The 14,336-nt window shown below is 41.3% G+C and overlaps 1 protein-coding gene across 2 annotated transcripts in view; it reads left to right on the forward strand.

Annotated features, from left to right (window-relative positions):
- MKLN1 (muskelin 1) overlaps nucleotides 1-14,336 on the forward strand; it is a 102,518-nt gene that overhangs the window by 12,807 nt on the left and 75,375 nt on the right. Inside the window, exons 2-4 of one of the 2 annotated variants that reach the window (XM_048301872.1) lie at nucleotides 1,336-1,405; nucleotides 8,920-9,062; nucleotides 10,480-10,568. In XM_048301872.1, coding sequence (XP_048157829.1) covers nucleotides 1,336-1,405; nucleotides 8,920-9,062; nucleotides 10,480-10,568 — 302 coding nt within the window. The remainder of the gene's footprint in view (nucleotides 1-1,335; nucleotides 1,406-8,919; nucleotides 9,063-10,479; nucleotides 10,569-14,336) is intronic. The other variant, XM_048301873.1, reaches the window with a different exon arrangement.

Genomic DNA, 14,336 nt, shown 5'->3' on the forward strand with positions numbered 1-14,336 from the left:
GCAGCCACAGACCTGGATTGGCGCTGGCATCGCTGTGTTAATAAACGCCGTGTTATGATGGGAATCAGCTAAAGGGAGGGGAAAGCTCAGTTTTATTCCTGCACTGTGTGAAAATCCGGAGGTGTTCTCTAAGCCTTTGGATAGACACAGCCAGTTGGCCAGCTCTCGAAAGTGTTCAGATTTAAGAGGCCACCCTGGTCTGGCTCCTGGCTGTGTCCCTTGTCTCATCGTGGGACTGCTTGGATACTGTTGCTACTGCGGTGATTTTGGGCTGCCCAGTGTGGAAGGAGCCAGCTAATTTCTGTCTGTTAATGCTCAACCTCTGACTTAACCTCCTTCCCTTTGGTGCTTTCATTGGAGTGCTTTTTCCTCCAGCCCTTTGTAGTAATCCAGATGCTCATGTTCTTTTCCTCCTACACAGCAGATGGAGATGGCATAAGCCTTTTGATGACTGTTTCCTTCTTTTTACATAAGTTTTATGAGCTGACGAGTTCGTTAGTTGGATGTGGTAGAGCTCACAAGCACTGTCCAGCAGGTGGTGCATTGTCACCTTGCCAGTAATTACATATTTTAGGGATTTTTAGGGGTCTTTTTTTAGTTTAATCTGGGACGTGAGCTTTACTGCGTGGTTATAGGAGAGAAAGCAGATGTGTCACGTAACTGTCATGATGAATCTGTTTAATTTTAGCCAAAAAAACCCCTATTTTGAATTTGTTAAATACCGAAGTATTGTGCTATTTCAAAATGAAGAAAGCAACTCAATTTTGCAGGTTGAAGAGCTGAACTTCTGCTTTCTTGTGTGTTGTTCTGGGCTTGTAGCTCATGAAAAATACTTGTCAAAATTTGTCATGACTCAGGTGGTCATTTTTCCATGCTTCGGGAAAGCTTAACTAGGTTAGCAGCCCTCTCTCTCCATTCCAGTATTGCCTATCTACTAAAGGAGTTTTTGGCTTATTAACCCTCCTGCTCATCATTTTAACCTTATTGAAAAGTTCTTACCCCACTGAGGTGAATAAGCCCATTTTTTCCACTTCATTACAGACTTAGGCCTGTGTAAATTCATCTGTTTTACATTTATTTCACAATTTGGCTTTTTTTTTATTTCGCAACTTGGAGCTCCGTTTCACAACCACAAAGCTCGAGGGCGTATTTTGATGGGTCCTGTAAAATGGCAATGTAGAAAATCTTTATTAAAGAAGGTGGAGAACCTGAGTCTGTACCTAATGATTTAGGTAGTTGCATGAGAATGTTACTGATCTGAATCTACAACACGTTTATTGGAGATGTAAACTATGCAGCTGTTATTTAAATTACTTTTGGCTTCTCATTTTTTAGGAATATCTTGGTGGATAGGCCAAATGATCAATCCTCACGATGGTCTTCAGAAAGCAATTATCCTCCCCAGGTAAGCTCCTGAATCTCTGCTGCTCTATAGCTGTGTCGTACAATTTAATGTCTACTGGGGTTCTTATTTTAAATGTGGGCTGCTGCTATTGACATTGATGTATTTATAGGCTTCCTTCTCTGAGAAAAATGCAGGTTGTTGGTACATGAGATACTTATATTTCTAGCAATTTGTGATCCTTCTAGAAGTGCTTCATTGCGGGGGAAGTTTCAGGTTTCCTCCTTGGCAATCGTGGTTGTGCTGGAAATAATCAAACCTTATGGTGAGATTAAGCTGCTAATGAGGCGTGCAGGTCCCCCCCTTGTCAGCACTACTGGAGGCTGTTGTAAGTTCTTGGCCCTGAATCCCAGATCTAAGGAGCTGGTGTTTGTTTCTCCTAACAGCACGTTTAGAAATGTGGCCTCTGGTTGGAGACACGAATGTCACCTCTTCTACTGGTTAAGCACCTTGTTAAAATAAGATTTGTATTGGTTTTAGCATCTAATTTGTTTTCTCACTATTATTAAAGCTGTTAGATTATCCAGAAAATGCTTTTCCACTTTTTTTTCTCTCTCCAATGAATGTTATCCTTTTCTCTGTGTTAGATCTGTACCTTATTAGTCTGATATGGTTTGATCAGCTTCTGTGTCTCTTACGTTGCTTGTTTTAAATTCTTTGTTTAAAACACTGATATACAGCAGAGTGACTTGCACAGTGTCTCTCTCATGCAAAGTTCTCCATATCTACTTATTTAATCCAAGTATTCCTCATGAGTGAAATATCACAGGATTTTTCTCCAGGTAAATTTTGTTGTTTTGCCTTGGAGTTCTGTTAAAAATCCAGAGTCTGCACTGGTGGCTCCCTAGCGCAGCAGGTCATCTGCTCCAGCTGAAGAGGTTTCACCTGGATTTTCTGATCAATCCTTCTATGTCATTGTGTCGGTAAAATTAGGTTTTTGGGTTTTTTAGAGGAGAAGGAAAGCTATCCTTTGTATTCCATCAACTTGTTCCTTAAACCTGAATGTGAAGACTGATACTGATCCTCTGTGCACCTATGGCTCTTTTAATTGGATTATTTTACATACTCATATTTTGATAAACAACATCGGATTTTAATCCATAGCCTGAAGCAGTTCTAGTCTGTCTAGGAACTATGGATTGCTGAATAATGGGTATTGAGCATGGATTGTATTCCAGTCTGTACCATCCTTTACTTTCTTTCATGCAGGAAGCACATGTTTTTCTTGAGATGCTTTTGTTCCCAAGGCAGGGCTGGCTCATGGTGTGTCTTTGGACGGGGTTTTTCATCTGAGATGTGCTCCTAGTTGTGCTCAGATCTGCTCTTCAATTTTCTGAGCCATCCTGAACAGTTAGTACTTCTAAAAATCTGATTCTGGGATGGGAACACACCTCCTGTAAGTGGATGCTTTAGAATATTCCCAACTTATACTTAAGGCTGACAAGCAGTGATGCAGGTTATACTCAGACATTTAGATTAAGCAGGGATTAATTAGAGTGGCAGACTTATGTACAAACCACACGAGCTTGTTAAAGAGATGTCTTCCAAAAATTTCATGTGTGTGAGTCGTGACCTGAATGGAGATGTTGTTGCAGAATGACTTGACTCCAACCCTGGAGAGTTGGGCACTGCTCTGCATGCTAAGCAAGACATTTAAACCAAACTTTTTGGTAGGAGAGAGATGAATTAACAGTGGCATTATCTACCTGTGTGTGCATATCGAGACATATATTAGGTATCCAGAATTAAGACCTGGCTTGCAAAAAACTAGTCTTCATAGTGGCAACAGAGATTGGCAAGACAGTATTTGAGATTTATTCTATTACTTAGTTTTGTCTTTAACAGAAAACCTGGCTGCCTAACTGGAAAAGACAATGCTGCTGGATCTTCTTGCTTGAATCTCTGTATCTAATAGTGAAAATATGAAGTACTGTGTAGCTGCTCATGTGTTCAGCAGGCCCAATCCTGAGCACTGAGTAAGAGGGATGATGTATTTGCAGTGCCTTTATACTACATAAAGTAATATATACTTCAGCTACTTCTTGTGTTTGTAATCTGAGTGTTCAATTATTCATGCAAAGCATTTTTTATGATTTAATTTCCCTGTTGAAAAATTAGCTGGAAAGAGGAAATGGGGAATTAAAATCTGCAGAAGAGTCCTGTGTGCAAAGAGTGCAGTTTTTGTCACTTTTGTGTATATAGAAGCAGTTCCCATTTGTGTTTCTCATACTTGACAAAAGAACTCCAGATCTGCTTGCATTTTGATCAAAGTAGTTCTTGTGCCTTGTCCATTGAAAGACTGCCATTAACTGCAGGAAGAACATTTATATAGGTGTTCTGCTTCCTTGTTTTTTACAGCAGAATTTTAGTTTGGAAAACTTCAGTTGAAACAGTGGATGACTGAAGTGTGGTGAGGAGAGAATTTGGGGAAAAATCAAGTCGAGTAGTTCATATTCCAAAAGAGGTTGATGTATACACATGACTTTTAATCCCTGGTATAGACATCACGTATCCTATAGAAAATGAAGCTGCAGGGCATTTTATGGGTGTTGTGTTGGCAGCTCTTCAGTTAAAAACTGGTAACTCGTGTGGTGACGCACTTGCTCAAATGTGTGGGTGGCCATAATAATTCAGACAGGAAGTGAGCTAAAACTCAGGGGAAAAAAGCTCTCCTTGTTTCCAGCTTTATTAGCTGAACCCAGGGCTAAGGGACAACACAAGGACTGATGTCCAGTGTGTTCAATGTGAGATATTTTAATAAGCTCTGCAGCTCTAATCGCTCGTATTTGTCTCCTCAGTGCCTCACCTTAATGCCAGGGTTTAGCAATTCCCTGCTGAGGTGATGATGCTGTGCTGTCTTAGAGGTAAAAATATGAGTGAGTCCCTAAACATTGGTTTATTCCCTTCCCTCCCTGAGTGAAACAAAACCTTTCCAGGCACCTTTTCTTTCAGAGCACGAATCAGAAGAACATAGGTAAAAACATCAACATGTGTTCAGTAACACAATGAAAATGCAGTAAATGTGCTAAAGTCCATACCAGACCTTTTTAAAAAGAGAAAGAAAATGAAAGTGGAAGTGTAGTCCCTTGAAGTGTTGCCATGTGACTATATTTAGTAAAGGGTTTTCCGGGCTTCATGGGTATGGTAGAGTTAAATAATTCTTGTGGTCATGGGAGCCACCAGTTGGTTATGAATGAGTGCCAGTGAAAGGAAATACATCTGACAGCTGTTTTTCTGTTTATTAAACTAGATATCTTTCTTGAGTCTTGAAATAGATGACCCAGAAATTATATATTTAATAACAAACCTGTTATGTAGTAACCTATTCAGGCAGGAGAGGGCTGATGGTTCTATTTTTAATGTCGTTCTCGTCTTACATAGGAAGTGTGAAGCAATGAGGCTGGTGATGCTGAAGACCGCAGCTGTGTCAGAAAGGCTCATCCTGATGATTCCAGTGATGGTCTGATGTGGAAGACTGTGCAGAGCAGCATTTAATTCCCCGGAGTGGCTTGATTATTAATCTGTAGAACAAAAGCATAGGTTTTTATTTAGCCACCAACTTAATTGCAAGAGCAGTTGAGATGTTTGTGTCATGCACAAGGGCAGCCCTTGTTATTTTGTTATTTTGTGGGTTTTATTTTACATGCAGTACAAGCTTCACTGTTCCTTAATTAAAAAAAATGCTTCAGCAGAACTGAGGAAGAAATTGATAAAAGACAGTGTGGCTCTAATTGTACAAGCAGTTTGTGTAGTGCAGCTTGGAATCTGGTTCAGCATATTTGATCGCAGAATCAATTAGGTTGGAATAGACCTCTGAGATCACAGAGTCCAACCTTTGACCAATCACCACCTTTTTAGTGCCAGGGTCCAGTTAAATGCCACATCCAGTTGTTTCTTGACATCCCCAGGGATAGTGACTCTGCCACCTGCTCCCTGAGCAGTCCATTCCAGTGTTGTGGAGATGTGAATTTTGAACCGTTGAGGAGCATATGTATAAAGTTAATGGTGGTGTCCAAACAATTGGTTTCAGTTTTGCATCTGAAGAACAGTTTTCCTATGATTTCCATCCTGCTGTATCAGGAATTAATTTAAAGTACATTAATAAAATTTACACTCTGTTGTGTGATGCAGCAGCCTGCATATGGTTGTCATCAAATGGTAGCACAGACCAGAGCTTCAAAAAAGTTTGGAATTTGCTGCAGCTCCCAGTGTGACAGGGCTAGACTTGCTTTTCTTTGGGGGTGCACTGTAAGGAGCTGTTGGGGTGCTGAAGTGCCGTATGTGACTTACTCTACTCTTTGTGCATATTTACTTACAAATGTGTTGAATCAGAAACCAGAAGTTTTGCTGTTCTAATGTTCTGTAGCATCTTTTTTTGTTAGTGTTGTGATATGAGGCCTAACAACTGGGCTGAGGTTTTTGCTCAGTCATGCCAATTAGTATCTGTGTGCTGTGTTCTAATGGACAAACACTTCAGTTATAGTTTGGATTTTTGGAATACTGCATGAATACATGGACCTTAAATATACTGATGTTGCTCACAGCAATAAAATGGAAAAGTGTCAAATATCTTGGTGTATGTATGTGCCTGAAATCTCATAGGCTTGTTCTCTCCAGGTTGAATAAATCACTTGATCTTACAGACATTACTGTCACATCCTTCAGAGCTACAGAGAATAGTCTGTCACAGCTAAAATCCTGGTAGCAGTCCAGAAATATCCATGCAGCCAGCTGTTAGCAGCTCTTGAGGCAGTGTGTTTTTTCAACATCGGTGGGATTCATAGCTGGTACCCACACAGTGGCAGTAGTGTGTGTTTGTATAGAAACCCAAAAAGTACATCTCTGTATTTTTATATATATATATATACACCATAGAATTATAGAATGTTTTGGATTGGAAGGGACCTTAAAGCTCATCTCATTCCAACCCCCTGCCATGGGCAGGGATACCTTCCACTATCCCAGGTTGCTCCAAGCCCCCCAGCCTGGCCTTGGACACTTCCAGGCGTGGGGAATCCACAACCTCTCTGGGCAACCTGTGCCATGGCCTCACCACCTTCACAGGGAAGAATTTATTCCTAATAGCTGATCTAAATTTATCTTTTAGTTTGAAAGTCTTTCAATTCAATATGTCTATGTATTCATTAAAAACCAGAAAAATACGTACCTAGGCACAGGGTTTTAAAACAAATCTGTCCTTTGTTTCCATATCAATCAGCAGACAATTCACAAAAAAAGGTTGATTTTAGTTTTTGTGCTTCTATTTTCTGTAAGGTCTGCATGACTCAGCAGATGGTGGGATGTGTGGAAGAGGGAAGGAGGGCGGCAGAGTTCCCTCCCTATCTGTAGGGTTAAGAAATCACTGCTGGCCATGTGGAGTAATTGCTGTGCCTTGCTCCCTTCCAGGCATAAAGGACTTAACTGCAGTCCTGGTTTTCTCTCCTTTAATTTAGGGTAAGAATTGAATAATGCAGGGTGACGTTTGTGCCAAGTTTTTGCAAATCTTGTGTGGTACTTGAGAAAGTATGTGTTCATGGCCCAGGCATTAGGTTTGGGATTCCAGCAGGATTAAGAACTGCAATTGCTGGTAGCGCTGGCTTCACTTTTCCAGCTTTGGGAGAAATCTGCAGGGAAGATATGATGGTGTAGGAGGAGTTCTTAGACATTGTGTACTGTCTGTTCTGTATGGGAATTTTGGCAGCGGGCTGTGCCATGTATCAAGTGCTGCCTTGCTCATTAAAGGACCGTCCTTTTGCTCATCCTTTCCTTTCTCCTGCTTTAGAAAATCAGTTTTCTCTATAGAATTTTAGTGGGGTTCTTTTCCTGAAGTTTGGGAGGTACTTCAAGACAACAGCATGGCTTGCTGCTGCATAAACAGTGGGTTCTGACATTTAGGTGGATGGCGTTCTTCACAAAACTAGAAAATTTTCATTAAAAGTACTTGGAAAAGCACCAAAGCATTCTTCTGTTGTACCCTCACAGTGCTGATACTGGTTGATTTTCTTCATTTTGAAAAACAATGAGATGCTAGAAACATCTTTGACAGTAAATCTGCTATTTGTACCTATCCAATCTACATCCTCACCTGTAACTGCTCTATATACAAGTATTTCTCTTAATCTAAGCTTTCTCTGAATGTAGTAGGAACCAGCCATTGAGGTCAAACCTTTATTTATCATATCTTTATCCTGGTGCTCTCCAGAACAATATCAGTACTGCTCCTAGATTGAGAATTAGTTGCTTTATAGGGCTGAGACAAAAAAAACCCCAAAACCTGAGAACTAAATGGATGAGCAAGTTTTTTCTGCTGCTCTCCCAAAAGTTACCTGTCTAGGGTAAGATTGTCCTACTGATGGAGTTGTTTAGCATAGGAGATACTACTCAGTCTCTACAGAAAGCAGCCACACACATGCAAATAACTCTACTTGATGTCGCTGAAAGACTAAAAACTCAGGCATCATGTCTGGCTTGGCGGTGCTGCTGCGTGGAGGACAGGGCCACCAGCAGAGCCTGTGGTGGGAGGTGTCCTACAGTGTGCTGGTCTGCTCGTGCTGGAGTCCTGATGACAGGGTTTTGTAACAAAGTCAAGTACGATGAGTAATTGTCATTCTGTGCTTTGCCTCTGTGGTGCACTGCTTATTTCTGAGAAATCAGGGAAGAGAATGAAACATATTGTTTTCAGATATAGAACTCGATGTATTCTGAAAAACAAACTGTTTCCAGACTCCCCCCAAGACCTGTTTGGTAGGGGAAGGTGCTCAGTGGACCCTGATGAATGGTGCAAGTGCTTCCTTGCATCTGCTTTTCCATGGGAACAGACCTCTTCCTCCAGCAGTGCTGGTGAAGCTGGTAGCTGTGGCCTTTGTATAGATAATCTGACTACTTATACACAGATTGTGTCCACCCAGTGTGAGAGGGGAGCAAATGTTCACAAGGGAGAGCATTTTCATCATTTTCCATGTAAAGCTCCTTTTCTGTCATTAAGTGGCTCCCTTTTATTTGGGATGGTTAATAATAAGCAGTTGGTTCCTATGTTTGCCACACACCGAACTTAGTGTTCAGTGGTTAAACAGCGTCAGCCCAGAGAGGAAAAGTAATTTGATGTTCTCTTAGCATGTGGAACATACTGTATTTATCTAATTGTGTATTCCGTTTAGGTTTCATTTCAGGCTGTAGTGGGCGTTTGAATCTTCATTCTCTGTTGTTTGATCCTATTTGCCAGATTTCAGGAAGTCTTGTGTCCAACTTAAAGGAATGTATGTAATCTCTGAATAGAATTGGTAGGAATAAGTAGTTCAACCAAATCTTTTTCCTAGGTAAACTGCTTTTAAAGTAATATTCTTAAAAAATCTTTCCTTCATTCCAGGACCAAATGAGAAAATACCATAACGGGGAGGTTTCATCTTCACTTTCATTCTTTGGCTGTGTAAACTGAGTATTTGGAGGTTGTAATGCTTCTCCCTTAGTGTGTTTTGCCTTGGCTTTAATATTCAAACTCACTGTTCTCTTTTCTGCAGTATTTGATTCTGAAGCTTGAAAGACCTGCCATAGTCCAGAGCATCACATTTGGCAAATACGAGAAAACACATGTCTGCAATTTAAAGAAGTTTAAAGTCTTTGGTGGGATGAATGAGGAGAATATGACAGATCTCTTATCCAGGTAAGATGTGATTCCATCAGCTCTGGGAACTGTAAAGGCTGGACCAGAATGCTCTTCCCCCTTGGCTCCCCAGCAGACACATGGCCAGCAGTGGGGCAGAGCTGTGGTTGTGACCCTGCCATTGGCTGCCCTCATGTTTGTGGTCAGGTCAGAGAACAGCAGTCCCAGCGCTTGCTCCAGGAAACCTTCCTTATCCTGCTCTAACCACAGAGGATTTGTGGAGAGCAAGCTCTTGGGGATTTGGAAGAGCTGAGTGCAGGGTGCAGCGCTGCTGGATTGCAGTTCCTTCCTTCCATGTGTTTGAGGCACAGTAGAAATGATTCCCCAGGTGTAGGGGACTTTGAAGTAATTTTTAAAAGCCCAAGTAACCTCCCCATGTCAAAAACCTCATTGCAGCCATAAAGATCTGAACTAGTCAGCTGCTCTGCCTTTTCAGATGGGTAAATGAATCAAACAGGCAAATGGAAACTTGCATATTCCTTCGTTTAGTTGGATTTGGTAGCGCTGTACTGTTAGGTACTAAAGAGAGAGCCTTTTGGCTGTTCAGGTTATCCAGAATTTCTGAGTAGTTGCTAATATAAATTTGCAAGGGCCTTTTAAGGGGTCTGCTGTTTCAGAAAGGGAAATGAGAGCTAAATATCCAGGAGTACAAGAGAAAAGATTAGCAAGAACCTGTAAATTTTGGGAGGCCTACAGAAGAGAAGTCCATCTCCAGGGAATGTATGGGGTACATCATCTGTAGTCAAGGGGAGTAGCCATTGAGAAACATGGGAAACTATACATTGCAGGTGTCATTCAAGACCGTATAGAATCTATCCAACAACCCTTCCCACACTTCTGCCCTCTTAGATAGATCAGTCTTGAAATCTGCCTTTATTGCTGTTACAATTGTGGGGGAAGAAGTCTTTTAGTATCATAGTAATTATTGGCATTTAATATAATTTCACTTGTCTGAAGTTCAATAAAAATCCTCATTTTGTGACCTGTACTTGTATTTTCGGTAAAAATGGAGTTAAGATTTTTGATAAATTATACTAAATATTTGGTATTTTTATAAAGTAATGCCCATAAATGAATCACAAAGCACTTTGTCAGGGTGATAATTTTGAGATCTGGTCCACCTCCCTCTTGAGAATGGAAGAGTGCAGTTCAGTATATCAGGAGCTGAAGTCTTAGGGCTCCAGATGCAGAGGAGCAGCATTGATCCAAAGCCAGTTCCCTCCCAGAATCCCAATACTGCCTCCCAGGGAGGCACAGGTAGGTGGAGAGCAGCCCAGGCCTTGGTCCAGCACATGTACTGATGATTCAGAGTGGTATGAAACAAGCTTCGCGTTTCAGGCGTGACCTAGATTGCATTTATTAGCTAGTCCTAAAATACAAGGTAAGATTTAGTAACCTTATTTATTTTTTCCCACAGTGGCTTAAAGAATGATTATAACAAAGAAACATTCACCTTGAAGCATAAAATTGATGAACAGATGTTCCCCTGTCGATTCATTAAGATAGGTAAATGCATTTTTTCAGCATTCTGAGTAGAAAATAATCTCTTCTGATACTTGTGCCGGTCTTGGCACTTGTGACTTCATTGTACTCAGGCAAAGTATCCACAATAGCTGTTCCATTTCATCATCTTTTAGTCTGGTTAGATTGGAACGCAGTGAAGTCCTGTTAATAAGAAATAGTAGCTTCATAATTTAAATCCTGCAGAGTGAAAGCAAAATAGAGCAATTTTCAGAAATACAGCTGTTGAGTCAACTAATTGCGGGAGAAGCTGCTTACTGTCCTCCTATGAATTGCTATATAGAGCTTTAAATAAATTACTAAGCTAAATAGCAGTAAAAGTTTCAGTACTGGCAGCCCTGGAGTCTGAAAAAGCTTGAAAAGTTTTGTTCTCAAACACGCTCGCGACTCATAAAGCAACAGCAGAAGCCTCCCTTGTTCTCTCCCTGCTGCTCTAATCACGATGTCTCACTCACCTCTGGCTAAAGATGACACCCAGGGGCAGGGAAGGGTTGTACCCCCTGATGTCTGGTTTGGCTGGGGCAGGGGCTGAGGGGGTACTCCTGAAGGCTGGGTGCTGGGACGTGTGATTGGGAGCAGGTGAGGATGTCTCTTCCTTGCTTTCTGCAGGCCAGAGAGAACAAGAGTCTTACAGTTTTTGGATTTAATCCAAGGATTTGGAGCCTTTCAGCTTGCTCAGTAAATTTATCTTTCCCTTCCTACCTACTGAGATAGCACAAGAATGACTGGGTTTAAACTAGCAGTTTAAGGTTAAAAATAGAGCAAGGAGGTATTTGCTGAAAAATGAGATAAGATCCTGTTGGCTAATTTAGATGAATTTAGGAGTGTTTTGATGTGTTGGGTAATTCCTTTGCCAAGACTCTGATGATAGTGGCTGTGTAGGGGCTCCCCTCAGAGCCCTTTGCTCTAATGTGTTGTTTCTGAATCTCTTCATGTTTGTCAGAAACTGAAAGCTTCAGGCTGGGAATCCGGTAATCATTTGTGGGGTTTCCTGTTCTTAGAGAAGCAGACAATTTGGTTGTTCACTGGGCTGGTTTCTGGCTGCTACTTTTGGAAGCAACTGTAGTGCTTGGCTTTAGGAAACCTCAAGAGTAGCAGAGGAATCGAGTTAAAGGTTGACTACATCAGGGAAGTTAAATGAATTTTTAAAAACTTTTATTTTTTATTCTGAAGCTTCCAGCATTAGGTTTTTGGAAAATGTTATTTTTCAGTGGCTAAAAACCATCAAGTGGTTCCTGGAGGGCTAAAGGGGCCAATGGAAAGATTTCTGGCTGCTTCTCTGGATGTGTAAATTGTATTCCAGAAAAGTGTGTTCTGATGAAATGAAGTGTAGCAGTGAGTTGAAACTTGTTATGAAAGTGAAACACTGATTAATTTCTACTACCAGGATGTTTTCCTCTGAAGTTACATGAGTACCTTGTTTTCTTGGGATGGGATCTTCATGTAGCAATTTTCACAATGGCACGCAGTGATAGGACAAGAGGAAGTGGCCTTATCTGAAGGAGGGTAGATTTAGATTAGATATTAGGAGAAAATTCCTGATTGTGAGAGTGGGGAGGCCCTGGCACAGGTTGCCTGGAGAAGCTGTGGCTGCCCCTGGATCCCTGGAAGTGTCCAAGGCCAGGTTGGATGGGCTTGAATCAACCTGGGATAGTGGAAGGTGTCCCTGCCTATGTCAGGGGAGTGAAGTTGGATGCTCTTCCAGGCCCCTTCCAACCCAAACCATTCCATGAATAAGCATTCCCTATTGTGTACATTAATATGAGGTTTGCACTGAGCTGTCACTTCCTCACTAGTTGTGGTTTGAGGTGAGTTTTCCTTTAACTCTTATCTATAGCCTTTCATTTCTTGAAGCTGGCTTCCATGAAGGAATTCCTTTGCTAGGACAGAACTGGAAATGATCTTGTCACCCAAACCTATGAAAGCCTCTGGTTGATGGCCGGTGCCATTCTGTTGATGAAGTTGTGAGAGCGTTTTTTGCTGCGAAACAACTGCAAAACACTGTTACGAAATTCCGTTATTTTTCAGATTCACAGCTTGAAAATGTTTTGAGTTTGTTAAAATTTCCAAGCTGCTAGCCAAAGTAACTCAAAATTTCAAGCACCGTGCTGTGTTCCTTGTAACAGTGCCAGGAAACGAGGCCAAAATCTGCCCTTTTGGACTCTTGGGGACTGACACGGCAAAATCCCGCTATCAGTGAGGTTTGGGTTTGGAGTTTTCACAGCACCTGCATCAGGAATTGGCTTTATGATTCCACAGATCAGCACAGGGACCTACAACAGCACTGTCAGTGACACAACACTGGGGTTTATATGGGGGCATGGGGCAGGAGGAACCATGGGGAGATACAGGAGGGGGGACAATTCCTGCTCCAGCTGCCATTGCTCACGTATCAGAGGAATTTTCAGGCTCATGAAACACAGAAAGAATAACCTCTCTCCTTCTGTCAAGAAAAGCCTTGCACTTCTGTTAGTTTAATTACTTCAACTTCAGTTCCTGAGCACTGAAATGCCCAGTTGTGCAGGCTTTTGACCTACTTGACAGGTAATTTTTACATTTCATGTAGCACCTCATTAAAGAACTGGAGAGAGGGAAGAAGATATTTATCCTGACAAAATATTGAAGAATAATCTTTTTCATGTCTGTGAGCTTTGTTTCTGGCTCTGTTCTCATGATTCCTCCAAGCAGAGATTTTTCTGTGCTGTGTCCTTGAGAGCAGAAGGTGTAAAGACTGATTGCCATGAAAGAGCTTGAAAAGTACCAGGTGTGATTCTCATTGAAGTTTGTTACTAGCATGGGGTTTGGTAACTAGGCTTCAAGATTTTTAGGCTTTGATGGAACAAAAATGAGGGATACTTTTTTAATGGATATTTTCTTCATTTTTGCAAGTGCACATGTTTGTATATCTGACTGTAGATGAGGGACACAGAAATTAGCTTGAGAGAGGTATTTAAAATAACTGTGTTTAATGCCTTTGCTATTATCTTCTCTGCTGTAGAGCTGCAATCCTTGTCTAGGCATAGCTATTATTGAGAAGTAGCCCTTAAAATCATCCTTGTGTGGATTAAGAAGTGTTTAAGTGACTCAAATACCTTCTCAGAAGAATATTGATTTTTTAAAAAATTACTTTTCCTCTGCTGAGCTCCTCTCACTGTGGAGTGACAATTCAACTGCTCCGAACAGTTAGACGTTTTAGGATGGATTGCTGTGGTACCTGCAGGAACAAAACTTGGTGAGGTGGCTTTATGATAAAAACTGGAGGAATTATGTAGCTTTAGGCTTTCAACACCTTTGATTGTAGTGTATTACCATCTCAAAGGTGTGCAGAAAAAAGTGCTTCCAGGCTGTACTTAGTGCCTTCTCTTTCCAGGTAGAAGTCAGGTTGTGGGTGCTCTAAAAGGAGATTTTTCTGAAGATCTGAGCACTCCTATGGAAGCCTCAAAAAAGAGAGGGCAGAAGGGATGAGAGGTGTCTCCTGGGAGTCAGGAAAGAAGTTCAAAAAATGGGGAGATGATCCAGCAGAACACTTCAGCTTGCCTAACTGGAATAGAAATCACGTTCCAGTCTCAACCTTCAGCTTTGTTTCTTTTCCTGCTCCTATGGAGTAGTTTACAGAGATCAGGTTCAGTTTTCTCTGCCAGTGCAGTGCTGGGGAAGTGTTTGCCTTCCCTTTCTTGTACACCTTAATGTGCTTTCCTTAGAAAATACGGTCGCACTGTGGAAATCTTGTTAAAATCACCATTTCTGGTGTTT

Source organism: Corvus hawaiiensis, chromosome 4 (genome assembly GCF_020740725.1).
Source record: "Corvus hawaiiensis isolate bCorHaw1 chromosome 4, bCorHaw1.pri.cur, whole genome shotgun sequence".
NCBI lineage: Eukaryota > Metazoa > Chordata > Aves > Passeriformes > Corvidae > Corvus > Corvus hawaiiensis.